Source organism: Fragaria vesca, linkage group LG5 (assembly GCF_000184155.1).
Source record: "Fragaria vesca subsp. vesca linkage group LG5, FraVesHawaii_1.0, whole genome shotgun sequence".
In the NCBI taxonomy this organism is placed as follows: Eukaryota; Viridiplantae; Streptophyta; class Magnoliopsida; order Rosales; family Rosaceae; genus Fragaria; species Fragaria vesca.
Genome location: NC_020495.1, coordinates 18,369,687 through 18,382,806, shown reverse-complemented (window position 1 = coordinate 18,382,806; position 13,120 = coordinate 18,369,687). Strand labels below are relative to the sequence as shown.

Below are 13,120 nucleotides of genomic sequence, written 5' to 3'. Positions count from 1 at the left end.
CAAAGCAACTACTGTGCGTCTGTGCAGTATTTATATTCAGTGAGCATGTAGTTGCATACCTAAACAGAATAAAGACTTCGATATTGAATGGTTGACACCAGTGTTACATGAAATCATTGCTAAACGTCTGTATGAGTTTCAGCTGAAGCTTTTTTGAAGTATAGAAGTCTTGGATAGAACAATGGATCACAGAACTCAGGTGTTTCTGCTTCTTATATTCGCTCCTTTTCTCGTTTTAGCCAATCATGTGACAAGTCCTCAGGATGGTAAGCTTAATATAGCTAATATTTGATTTGCTTACTCCATTTATTTGTTAATATCTGAATTTGGAGGGATTGTTGTACCTGATCTTTAGCATTCTATATATTATGTTTTTAGTTCATGTCAAAATACATTTCCCAATGCTGAAATAACATATGATTAAGTACTCATCCAACAGTTCCAGTAACTGTATGTTGTAATCCGGATTTCAAAGAAAGTAGTATATGGTAATCAATTCTTTGTTCATTGAGGAACCATATTAAGGAAGTATTATCTTTTTGACATCAGAAATGCTTAAATTCATCTAATGTTTGATTCTGTATGCTTTTAGTCGATTACATTTACTTTGTACTGTATTGGGCAATTCTTATTCAGATGCTTGGATTGCTTTAGCTACAGTTGGTGAAATAGTTTTCTTTGACTACTTTCAGAAACTTGTAAATTAGTTATCATTTAGGATTTGAGCTAGGAACTAACTTCACACTCCTTTCTAAGTTTGCAATTTCTCTCTGTTTCACTTAATAGGAAAATTCTTCTTTGAGAATTCAGCTTTTGCAAGATTGCATTGTGATAATATTTTATTGATGCAGTTATGGGTTTGACGTTTCTAAAGCAACTATGGAATAACACGCCTCCAAGTTGGGGGACTCGTCTGTCTGATCCTTGTGAAGATGACTGGGATGGCATTAGGTGTACCAACATGCGTGTGATCTCTTTGTATGGTTCTAACACTTATCAGAATTCAAGAACTATATATGCCTGTATATTCCACTGATTTATATCCGAAGTGTCTTCTATTTTTCAGAATATTACCAAGTATGAATTTGACTGGCACACTCTCTGGAGATATTGATCAGTTTTCTGAACTACAAATTTTGTAGGTCTTCGAATACCCTTTTCTCTTCTTCTAGTTGTATTTCACATGAACTTGATACAATTCAGCAACTGGTCAACCTTTACTATTTGTTAGACTCCATTATGAGATGTCATAAGATGTGCTGCACACTCTCAAGGCTTGATGAACTTGCAATGCTACATCTATAATCATATAATTGATCAAAACAATATTCCAGAAATTTTTATAACTAAATAGAGCAATTTCTACAGTAATTTACAAATTAAGCATTCTGATTCGTCTTTCATGAGTCTCTTCATCTAGGGATCTATCTTACAACAAGGGCCTGACAGGACCACTCCCAACAGAAATTGGGAGCTTGAAGAAGCTGTATAACATGTAAGTACATACCGTGTTACGTGCAGACCAAGTGTTAAAGATACAACGCCATTGTAAAATCTTTTGAGTAAAATTGCTTGGGTCTGTTGCAGAATCCTGGTTGGTTGCAGTTTCTCTGGTCTCATCCCTGCTTCAATAGGGTCCCTACAAGAGCTAATTTTTCTGTAAGAAATATATATAACTTCATAAATGGTTTACTGCTTTGCTTAAAGATGAAAAAAGCTAAAGGTTGTTATATTGGAAGCTGTAAAGGACATGATCTGCTTAGATTCTGCTATATCTGCTTATTTATTTAAAATTTTCATATACTTGGTCCTCATAGTGCTCTTTTCGTTTATGAAACAACAGATCTCTGAATTCTAACAGATTTAGTGGGAGGATCCCATCTTCCATTGGTAATCTGTCTAAACTGTACTGGCTGGATCTAGCTGACAACAACCTCGAAGGACCCATCCCAGTTTCTGATGGTGTTGAACCTGGACTTGACATGCTCAGTCATTGCAAGCACTTGTATGCTAACTTTCTTTTTAGTTTTTATTGGTTGGTATATTTTCCTAGCCTGTAATGCTATCCTTCATTCATTTAAGACGGTCTCCAATTTTTGCAGTCATCTCGGAATCAATCATCTCTCAGGCCCAATTCCATCAAAGCTTTTTAACTCAAACATGAGACTGATACATGTGTAAGACTAAATAAAAGACTCAAAACACCCACACACATATTTTTTGGAAATGTAGGCATAGCTTGATAATTGGAAATAGCTGTGCATTGTTGAAAGTTGAAAGTATGCCCTGTATCCCTTTGAGTCCTTTTTTCATATCTAGTGACTGTTTTGTACAATAGGATTCCTAACTGCTCAACTCTCTACTGTATTGTATCTACAGATATTTTCTGTTTCTCAAACATTTTGCATTCCCTTGTACATTTCTTGCTCAGGCTCTTCGAAAGTAATAAACTCACTGGCAGCATCCCTTCCAGCGTTGGACTTGTAAAGTCTTTGGAGGTCGTGTGAGTATCACTGCCCTGATTTCACTAACACATTATATGGATTCTCTTTTTTTCATACTAATTTTCTCACACTGAGGCTCTTTTATTGAAGTATAACTCTCTGATTACAGGCGATTTGATGATAACATATTAAGTGGGCTTATTCCTCTCAGCTTCAACAATCTTACAAATGTTTCTCAGCTGTGAGCAGATAAAACATTTTCCGTATATTACTTTATACTGTTTCAGGGAGAGTTGTTACCATTTAGTATGCAAAACACTTTATAGAGGCACATGTGTTCATTTTCTTAGGTTCTTGTCCAACAACAAGTTGAGCGGCCCTGCTCCCGACCTTACTGGCATGATCGGTCTCCATTATGTGTAAGTGATAAACAATTTCAAGTTATGCTTTAGTTTCAATGATAATGATTTGAATTGATCATCTTCTTCCCATCAGAATATAATTTGTGTTTGGTTTCTCTAATGCACTGTGTAACTTGATTTTCTTTTTTCTTTTTCTTTTCTCAGGGATTTGAGCAATAATAGTTTCGACACGTCTGATGTTCCACCATGGTTCTCAACACTAGAGTCTTTGACCACATTGTATGTCCTTTGTCAACCCTCCTGTCCTGTGTGACACATATGCATCTAAACCGGAAGTCTACATTGTTTAATAACCTATGTATCTTGTAAACCAGAATCATGGAGGACACAAAACTTCAAGGAGAAATACCTGTTTCTCTATTCAGCCTTTCAAACTTACAGACTGTGTGAGTATTGGCCTGACACAATTTCTGTGTACCACAGTAAACGTGGTAAATAAATATAATGCTGCAGTTCCCTCATTTTAGAGCACGACAAATCTTCTAATATTTTTGTGATATGATATGTGATGTCATAACAGGGTCCTGAAGAACAACCAGCTAAATGGCACCTTGGATATTGGGACTTCCTATAGCAGTCAATTGCAACTCATTGATTTACAAAATAATAAAATTCATGAATACGAGGGAAATGGAGGATATGATGGCATTTTAATGTAAGCCAATCTTGATAGTAATTTTATGCAGTCCAATACAATATATTGTTAAAACAAATGAGAATGATCTATAGTCATATGAATTATCCAGCACAATATGTTGTATAATTGTCATTTTGGGACTTAAAATTCCAGTTGGTTGCTTATAATTTACATAGACTATCTGGTAAAAGGGAGATAAATAATGTTATTGCCTGTTGGAAGTTGTATTACTGTCTTGATACCTCAGTAGGCTATTTATCTTCTTTTCTTCTTTTTTTTGTCCTGCTGCAGACTTGTTCAAAATCCAGTTTGTACTGAAACTGGGGCATCACTGATGAGTTACTGCAAGATTTCACAATCATCTGATCTCGTCCAATATGAAACATTGCCAAATAACTGTGTTCCCAGTGCTTGCAGTTCCGATCAGGTTTCAAGCCCCAACTGTAAATGTGCATATCCATACGGGGGCAGAATAAACTTTAGAGCTCCTACCTTCTCAGACTGGGAAAACTCAAATGTCTTCAAAGAGCTTGAGAACAATCTCACGGGTTTTTTCAGTAAACATCAAGTTAACGTTGATTCAGTCTCTTTCAGTAACCTCACCAAGGACTCCCATGCATACATTTGGTTGAGCCTAGAAGTATTCCCACAAATCCAAAATCGTTTCACTAGAAAGGAAGTTTCTAATATTGCTTTTCTACTCAGTAACCAAACATTCAAGCCTCAAAAGTATTTTGGACCAATCGTTTTTATCGGAAATGATTATTCAGACTTTGCAGGTGATTGTGTATTAATTTTCCATACAGGAGAAATAGTTCTCCCAATAATTTTTTTCTTTTTTCTTTTTGTGTTGACACATATTTCTTTCTTTGTCTCTTCTCATAATGCAGTAGAGACGATAGCACCATCAAAACCAAACAAATCGTCCAATGTGGGCATTATCATTGGAGCAGCAGCTGGTGCTTCTGTTCTTGTGCTGATATTTCTCCTTGTAGGAATTTATGCTATTCGCCAGAAGCGAAGGGCAAAAAGAGCCACTGATCAAAACAATCCTTTTGGTAAGACAAATCCAATTTTTTCACTTCAAGTTAATTGTGTCATATCTTTTATTCTTGTACTTCCTAACTCACTGATATCGTCAATCAAATGCAGGCAAATGGGATGTGAATAATAAAAGCAGTGGTAGCATTCCTCAGTTAAAAGGTGCTAGATCGTTCTCTTTTGAAGAGCTTATGAAATATAGCAACAACTTTTCAGAAGCAAATGATGTTGGATCTGGGGGATATGGGAAGGTAACTCTTTTTACTGAAGAGATTTTTTAAAATAATTTCCTAAATAACAGTTTTGATGGACAGTTCAGCAACTTAACATGTAATTGTTAAACATCCTAGAATTTACGTTCTTCACTGAACCTTGAGAAATAAGTACTTACTTACCAAGTAATACTATAAAAGGTACTTATCGAATCAGTGTTTACTGTCTTATAGGTTTACCGTGGAACTCTTCCCACAGGGCAACTGATTGCCATCAAACGAGCTCACACAGAATCTATCCAAGGTGGACATCAGTTCAAAAGTGAGATTGAACTTCTTTCACGAGTTCATCATAAGAACCTTGTCAGCCTTGTAGGATTTTGTTTTGACCGAGATGAGCAGATGCTGGTGTATGAGTATGTAGCAAATGGGACTCTTAAGGATAGTCTTTCAGGTAATTGTATCAACTCTATTCTCATGAATGCTATCTACCTTCTAATAATCAACACATATAACATATTAGTATATTGATATCCTAATGTGTAGTCTTGATACATAACCTACTTAAGAATACAAGTGTCAGACTATTCAGAAAAATGTCGGATGTTGATATGTAAGGAGACTAATTGAATATGAGAATCACATCAGTAAATGTAAGACCGGTACAAATACCAATGCAGTGGATGTTGAATGAGAAACTTCTGAGCAGAGGAACAGAACCTCGTTGCCGAGAAAGAAAAAGCTATCCAGTAGTTCAGTCTACCTTTAACTGTACCGCAATAAGTAGTGAATAGTTATAAGGCCTATCTTTAGGAATTAGGATGCTATCAAATGGAACATCGTAATTGCTCTTAGCCTAGCTATGTATTGTACTCTATGTCTGTATCTACCACAACAAGGAAAGACAGTTTCTAAGAGGCACACTTTAGCTTCACTTCATTTTCTTATTTTACTTATTTTGATGTTACAAACAAAATTGTCTGTGCAGGTAAGTCAGGAATCAGATTAGATTGGCCGAGGAGACTTAAAATAGCACTTGGTACAGCTAGAGGCTTAGCCTATCTTCATGAACTTTGCCACCCTCCAATTATCCACAGAGATATCAAGTCAACTAATGTTCTGTTGGACAACAGATTGAGTGCGAAAGTTGCTGATTTTGGTCTCTCCAAGTCCATGGGTGACAGTGGGAGGGATCATGTCTCCACTCAAGTTAAAGGGACAATGGTCAGTTTAATTTCATTAACACTCGTGATTATAAATTCATCAAAATCGAAAGAGAAAGTATCATGTTATGAATTAGGTCCTAAGCACTCCTTTCATTTGTTGTAGGGATACATGGATCCTGAATATTACATGACTCAACGGTTGACTGAGAAGAGTGATGTTTATGGTTTTGGAGTGCTAATGTTGGAGATACTTACTGCAAGAAAACCGATAGAACAAGGAAAATATATCGTGCGAGAAGTAAGAATGGCAATGGACAGGACTAAAGAATTATACAACCTTCATGTGATCCTGGATTCAGCCATTGGTTTGAGAACAACACTGGTAGGTTTAGAGAGGTTTGTGGATCTTGCAATGGCTTGTGTTCAAGAAGAAGGAGTCAACAGGCCTACAATGAGTGAGGTGGTGAAAGAGATTGAATACATTATGCAGCTTGCTGGACTGAACCCTAATGCTGAATCGGCATCCACTTCCTCAAGCTATGAGGATCCGGCAAGGGTTAGGCATCCGTACAGCAATATTGAGGCTGCCTTTGATTACAGTGGAGTGTTTCCGTCTTCAAAGATAGAGCCGCAGTAGGGAGCATGAATGTAAATATATCTAGAATAATGGTGAGTACTTGGTGTTAATTAGTAGCTTGCTTCAGTACTTGTATACATAACAGTTAGTGATTCGGTGTTCATGAATATATGTAATATAAGTATTGTGTGTCCAAAAGTTTTTACTGCTAAACTGTTTGTTATGACAAATCGATTAAATAGGAAAGTGATTTTTAAAGAAGCAAAACATTGCTTCTGTTAATTTTGCCATGCTCAACAGTTAGATTTGACATTATTCCAAGAACTCGGGTAACCTTAATATGTGATTCTAACTTCATTATTAGATGAGATAAAAAAAGAAAATTGTTTAAAATACTTGTGTTAATGTGGTTATTAAGGAACCAGCAAAACTTATAATTGTTACTTGGCATCAGTTGAGCTTCAGGTACAAAGGAAAAGCTAGCCTGACAGTTCTTAGTCCAATGTTGTCTGGTGCCCTACCAATCAGCTACAATGTTACATCAGCTGCTATTACCACCCGTAGTCAATGACTCCAGGGTGTTTTCTCAAAGTTGGGTGAGCATAAGGTGGACAGGTTTGAAGTTCAACGTTGGGTGGCTTAAACATTGTTGATAATTTGGAAGACCAGCTCTCTTAGAGCTGTGCATCAATTTTAGAGTGTTCCGAAGAGGTTTTGTTGAAATCATCCTTTTCTAGAATGGTGGTGAATGCAAAGTGGAAACCTCCTCTTATTGGTATCTAATACAGGAGAGATTGCCTGTGATTCAAGTTATCAGGTTGTTGCTGGTGGCCTGGTGTGGAAAAGTTTGATTCTGCAGTATCAGTGTTGCAATTTGAGGTTAGAGCTGCTGCCTTGGAGGATTAAGTTTCGGCAAAAGCATGTAATATTGGAATCTGATAACGAACAGCTTATTAAGTCTGTGGAAGGAGAAAGTCGTCTTGCTAACACTGGGAAATGTATCTTCACCCTTTAGACAGATCGGCTAATGCTGCGACTGATTTTCTTGATATGCAAGCTGTCTGGTTCCTTCGTGCACATTCTGAAGTGTGATGATTTTCAATTTCCTGTACTCCCTAATGATTGTCAGTTGTCCGAGTTTTAATATGGTTCTCTGTGTCTTTAGCTTTCCTTTGTTTTTGTAAGCTTGCTGCAAGTTTTTTAGGCTTCAAGTGAAAGGTTAAGTTGACACAAAAGCAAAACCAAAAAGAATCTCTGATTGCATTCTGCTAGTTATTTACAATATGATAACAGAATCAAAAATATATTATTGGTTCTGGGAGTTTGTACTTTGAAAATGGCACAGAAAGATTGCATTCGTAGTGTGTCCTTTTCATTTTTCAAGCCCTCTGTACAATCTAATCACTCAGGTATCCCCATCAATTGGACAAGCTTGCGCCAGTTTCTTTAGATTTTCAATGATCTTAACTAGTTTATTGTTAAGTCGATTGACAAAGCACTTGGGCATCCAGCCTGCAGGATCCAACTGTAATAAACAGGACAAGTTTAACCAACAAAAATATTAGTAAGAAAAAGAGGTTAATCAGTTCTCTCCTTTTGCTTTTTTTTTTTTTTTCCGAGGATTGTTACTCAAAAGTGAAAACTGCAACATTATGGTTATGGTGAAGGAATAAGAAGTCATTATGTAGATTAAAAAGTAGAGGAGTGTACCTGAACAACATAGGTGACCATGCAAGAGTCACCATCAAGCCTCTCAACTACCCATCCTGATTGCAACAGCAGTCCTCTGATTGCATTATTTTGCTTTGGCTGCAATCCAGCAGCTATCTCCTTTGGAAGTGAAGCAACTGCTACCACCTGCACAGGGAAAACTCCTGTCAGTTATATATCGACAACCACTATACATATGGTTCTGGGGTTGGATGTTCAGAGCTGACATCCCCCGTCTTACACGTATTGTGGGCGTCATACTTGCTTCATTGCACCCAATACAAGTTGTTCACAAGTTTAACTCTCATGTCACAAAGTGTGATAAGTTTAACTCTCATTAGGAATTGGTTAGACAAGTTAAATTTCATGATGAAACTCAAACACAAACAATATTGTATATATCTTATAAACTATGAGTATGAAGTATGAAGCACCTACCAGAGTGCCATCTTCCATGGTTTCGCGTCGCTCATACACTATGAATTCTCTATTTCTAAATAGGGGCTTGGAATTATCTCCAAACTTGAGCCGGATGATGCTGAGGTTGTCGTCAAGATCTTTTATGTACCTTGCTTCTACCAGATCAGAATCCCATTGCTGCATGTTCAGGTTCAATAAACTCAATAAAAATCCAACAAGTTTATTATTCAAGAAGAAACTAAATATACACATAATATGGAACTAGTAGTTGACCTTGGCAGCATCTATTGCATTAGCAACAGCGATAAATTGTTGGGGTGATACTGATCTGAGCAGCCAGCGGCTGCGGAAGGTGTGGAATGATCCATTTCCAGACCTCCGTTTGGATATTTCCACTCCGTTTTCAAGAGTAAGAACCTTCCAGCCATCATTGCCATTATTAATCCCAATCCCCCTAGTGGAGTCTGAAGCAGACAGTAACTCTTGTATGCAGCTCTCACTCGCAAACTGCACATATCTTTTTAGCGAGTCCTCGCTTATAGACCTTGATTTCCAAACCGAAAATATCAATTAGGCTCCTCAAATTTATTCAACTCATCACAATGAGAAACAACAATGACATGGAAAGTAAAAACTCACCAGGATCGGCTGCAGGGTGCTGGACTAACCATCTCGGAAATCTGCTCAAATTTCAGCCTCAATTTCAATGGAGGCTAGCTTTTATCATGGAGGGCTAAAAGCCTAAGGGCATTATGAGTTTCAAAGTGGGAATGAATGATATATAAACAAGGAAGTACTAGTTTCATAGAAGTGTAGAATAATAAGAAGTGGGGCGAAGAGATAGGGGCACATGCAATGCCAGAGGAACCTCCATGATTGGAACTGCACGTCTCTCTCTCTCTCTCTCTAACAACCAAAAAATAAAAGAAGAAATGGATTGATTCTTTTGTTTTCAGAAAAGGAGCCAGAGCAAAGGTAGGGAAGATGAAGCACATGTAGTGTTGGGGAAGGCTTTTAAAAACAAAACCAAGGGAAGCAGGTTTGCCAGAACAAACAAGGAAAAGGCTAAAAACTAAAGCCTCCATGCCAATGGAAAGCTCAATTAGGCACACTACCCCCTCCAAGCTTGCCTGATTATGAGGGACAAAGACACCTAACAGAATACCATCAAGGAGTCAATACTCAATCAATTCTATAGGACCCAAATCACGTGCCCAGAAAAAAGCAAAGCCAGCCACGGTGGTCCTCTTGCCGGGGAGCGGTAGCTGTGGTACTAGCACATCGTCCCTTTCTATTTCCTTCCTGCTATTCATGTAGCAAGTGCATCCTGCTTTATGGCCATGAAAGGAATAGTTCCAAGGATCTGTCATTAAATAATGGCCTTGGTTTTCAGATTGATTGATAATTCACCACATGCTTGCAGATGCAGTTTGCAGGCAATATACTCTGCACTACGCACCGTGCAGTAAAAACGACACCATCTAGTGACTCCAATTGTCTCTTGGAAATCACTAAAAACAATGATAGATAATGTTACTTTTATAAACATATGATGCTCAGTTCCAAGAATATATAGATAATGTTCAACTTTTGAAACGAATAAAAGTTAAAGGCAATGATAGGAAGAGGACTAAGAAACTAATTATGTCGACCAACACTTCATTTCCACTCATTGTTATGTGCCAACTAGCTAGATTGTGACGTCTCTTCCTGCTTCAAAAAGCCTCTAGCTTTGAGGCTCTCCACTGTGTCCCGGACAGCATCTTCAATTGGTGTGAAAACCAGACCCAGGTCGATTAATCTCTTTGCAGCATCCTTGCAATCCTTGAGGCCTGGTTGGGTTTCTCCGTTAAACCTGTACATGTGTTCAAGTCAAGCTCTAGTTCGTTATATCTTCAAATTAAAATAAATAAATAAAATCTGGTTCCATATATAATAACCAAAATAACAATAAGTCGACCAACAAGATGTTCACGTTCTCCAAAACAGTACAAGTCTCACTGTGCAAAACCTATACTAATAGGAGTTAAAATGACTGATGATATCAATGATTCACTAAAATTTTGTTTCATTGGAATTGTTTGCAATCTTTGGGTTCACTTCAAGCTCGAGCTCCACATTGCATTGTTTTCAATCTCACAATCTTGCCTATTAACCCTAGTCTCAATTTCCTTCAGCAATTTGAAAATTTGCCAATCAAGAAAAAACAAATGAAAGCTAGCTAAGAAGCCTTGTCCTGGCTATCAAACAAGACCATTACATGGAAAGAGCAACACAGGAAACGACAATGATAGAAGCAATGTTTGACATTTACAAATCACTAAAGAGCTTCATGCATCCGAGCACATTTCAAAGGATGATGGAATGTACATATAGGCAATCATTTACACTTGTGCATATCTTTTTGAAATTCAAATTTGTTTAAAAGCAATCATAACAATTTGTTGCTCATCATATACTTTAGCATATTCCTCTGAAGTAAAACTTTGCTTAAAAGGCAGCATCATTACTCTGGAAATAACAACACTGAAAAGTGTTCAATCAAAGGTCATAACTAAAATGTTACATAACTGGGTATCAGTTTTGTCCCAACATATACGAATTTGACATATTTGCTATAACTGCCAGATAGATGCATTTGAAGCCATTTCCTTTCCATTCTAAGTGGGAAGAGGTATTGTCTTTAAAGAAAATATCACCTATATTGAAATTTTTTACAAGAAGTATACAAGAAGGAAGACATTAGTTTGTTTTAAAATAATTATCAGAAAAATATAAGGAGAAAACATATGTATAGAAGCGTCATACACAGAATGTAAAGTTGATTCTCTGAAAGTGAAAACCACAACAATTCGTGCTGCGAAGCCCCCTTTGGTAGTGCTAAAAGGCTGGGGATTCACAAAAGCAGGTACCTTTGATCACAAGGAATTCAACTTCTAGAATACATAGAGAAATAATAAGAAGATAATGGAATATATACACAGGGAGAGAGAGAGAGAGAGAGAGAGAGAGAGAGACGGATTGGCAAGGAAGCAGTCACAAAATAAGAGGCAAAGGAGAGCTCATAAATAAAAAAAATTTTGTAGATATATAATCAGGTGCACCTATGCACCACATTCAGTGAGGTGATTGCAGTAATACAGAGATAATAATACTATATTGAAGTGGATTTCTCACAGCTATGAATATATTAAGTTCATAAAAGTTATGTTTCTTTTTCGTACCTTCTGCCACCTCACGTCCTCACCTATATCCCTTTTCCAATGATCAATTTCTAACTTAAATACGTCCCTTCTAGCACCATCAATAGTGTTAAGAACTACTGTTTCTTGCAGCTCAGTAGCCTCTATATATCAACAAGAGGGCAACAAGATTCTAATTCTAAGAGTAAGGAGACTAAATTTGCTAGCAACTTTGAAGTTTGGAAAAGGATAGGCATCCACTGACAGATATCCAGGTTAACACTGCTTGAGATTTCTAATTACTCTTTAGCTCCTCCATATCCACTTGCAAAATGCCTATTCGAGTAAAAATGTTTAATTTATCCTAATCTTCTTTGGTGGTTGGTTACGACTTCGCTTCTACTCTACTTCACTAGGTATTAATCATTTTCAAGTGTCATCCCTACCTATTCTCAATGCAACCTTATTACTAGAATAGTTTGCAAGTACCCTACAAATCATTAAAATGCAGTTACAGCAGTATTACTTAATCATAGACAGTTCACGGCCACACATGAGTCTGTCTACCAAAAACTGAACTGCCTTTAGATCTTAATGCAATCTCTACATAGATTCATTGCACAGGATTAAACTACTCATAAGCATTCAGCACAATCCATATAATACACCAGGGATCATAACAATAAATGTGCACATTCACATTTGAGATTGCCTTAGCTTCGACACTAACCTGTGAACCGGAAACTGGGGGAAGAGTTTGGAGACTCTATCTGCAAAGTCACCGAATTGATATATACCATTGGTGCAAAGGTACCTCCCAGAAGCCGCAGGAGTCTCAAACAGCAAAACTTGCGCCTTGGCGACATCTCTGACATGCACAGCCCCCAACCAGTGGTACTCTTGTGTGTCTGTGGATCCCTGCAGCAAGTTGAGCAGAACAGCACAGCTGGCATTCAAACCAGGCTGCAGAAGAGGTCCGAGACATGTGGCTGGATGGATTGCTACCACATCTAATCCATTCTTCTCTGCATAATCCCAAGCCGCCTTCTCTGCTAGTGTCTTCGACACCGGATACCATTTCTGTTGTTGTTGTTGGATCGAAATTAACACGTTAATATCACTAAAATATTAACAAATTAAAATCATTAAAAATTGACCTGGCGGGATTTGCAGTAATCGAGATCGGTCCAAGACGTCTCGTCGAAGACTTTGTGGCTGGGCCAACCGGGGTTGGGGACCATGGAAGAGATGGAGGAGGTGAGGACGACGCGCCGGACGCCGAAGCTGGAAGCGGCCTGGAGGACATTGA

General features: G+C 37.7%; 3 protein-coding genes across 3 annotated transcripts in view; 1 reads left to right on the top strand and 2 right to left on the bottom strand.

Moving 5' to 3' along the window:
* Nucleotides 1–181: 181 nt before the first annotated feature.
* LOC101291929 (probable leucine-rich repeat receptor-like protein kinase At5g49770-like) lies at nucleotides 182–6,754 on the top strand. Its single transcript, XM_004301540.1, has 19 exons — nucleotides 182–266; nucleotides 852–978; nucleotides 1,067–1,138; nucleotides 1,421–1,495; nucleotides 1,588–1,659; nucleotides 1,844–2,005; nucleotides 2,103–2,177; nucleotides 2,432–2,503; nucleotides 2,614–2,685; nucleotides 2,795–2,863; nucleotides 3,011–3,085; nucleotides 3,181–3,252; nucleotides 3,387–3,521; nucleotides 3,795–4,288; nucleotides 4,406–4,561; nucleotides 4,656–4,795; nucleotides 4,991–5,210; nucleotides 5,745–5,980; nucleotides 6,086–6,754. The coding sequence occupies exons 1-19, from the start codon at nucleotides 182–184 to the stop codon at nucleotides 6,557–6,559; spliced, it is 2,883 nt and encodes a 960-aa protein (XP_004301588.1). The 3' UTR covers nucleotides 6,560–6,754.
* Nucleotides 6,755–7,904: 1,150 nt separating this feature from the next.
* On the bottom strand, nucleotides 7,905–9,535 carry LOC101291634 (stAR-related lipid transfer protein 5-like). The gene is made up of 5 exons (XM_004301539.1): nucleotides 9,269–9,535; nucleotides 8,903–9,173; nucleotides 8,648–8,806; nucleotides 8,210–8,356; nucleotides 7,905–8,024 (listed from the first exon to the last, which is right to left on the bottom strand). Exons 1-5 carry the CDS (start codon nucleotides 9,298–9,300, stop codon nucleotides 7,905–7,907), a joined length of 729 nt encoding a protein of 242 aa, XP_004301587.1. The 5' UTR covers nucleotides 9,301–9,535.
* A 474-nt stretch (nucleotides 9,536–10,009) lies between these two features.
* LOC101291345 (cinnamoyl-CoA reductase 1-like) overlaps nucleotides 10,010–13,120 on the bottom strand; it is a 3,406-nt gene continuing 295 nt past the window's right edge. The window contains exons 2-4 of the mRNA XM_004301538.1: nucleotides 12,969–13,118; nucleotides 12,542–12,891; nucleotides 10,010–10,484 (exon numbers count right to left, since the gene is read on the bottom strand). Coding sequence (XP_004301586.1) covers nucleotides 10,316–10,484; nucleotides 12,542–12,891; nucleotides 12,969–13,118 — 669 coding nt within the window. The 3' untranslated portion in view covers nucleotides 10,010–10,315. The remainder of the gene's footprint in view (nucleotides 10,485–12,541; nucleotides 12,892–12,968; nucleotides 13,119–13,120) is intronic.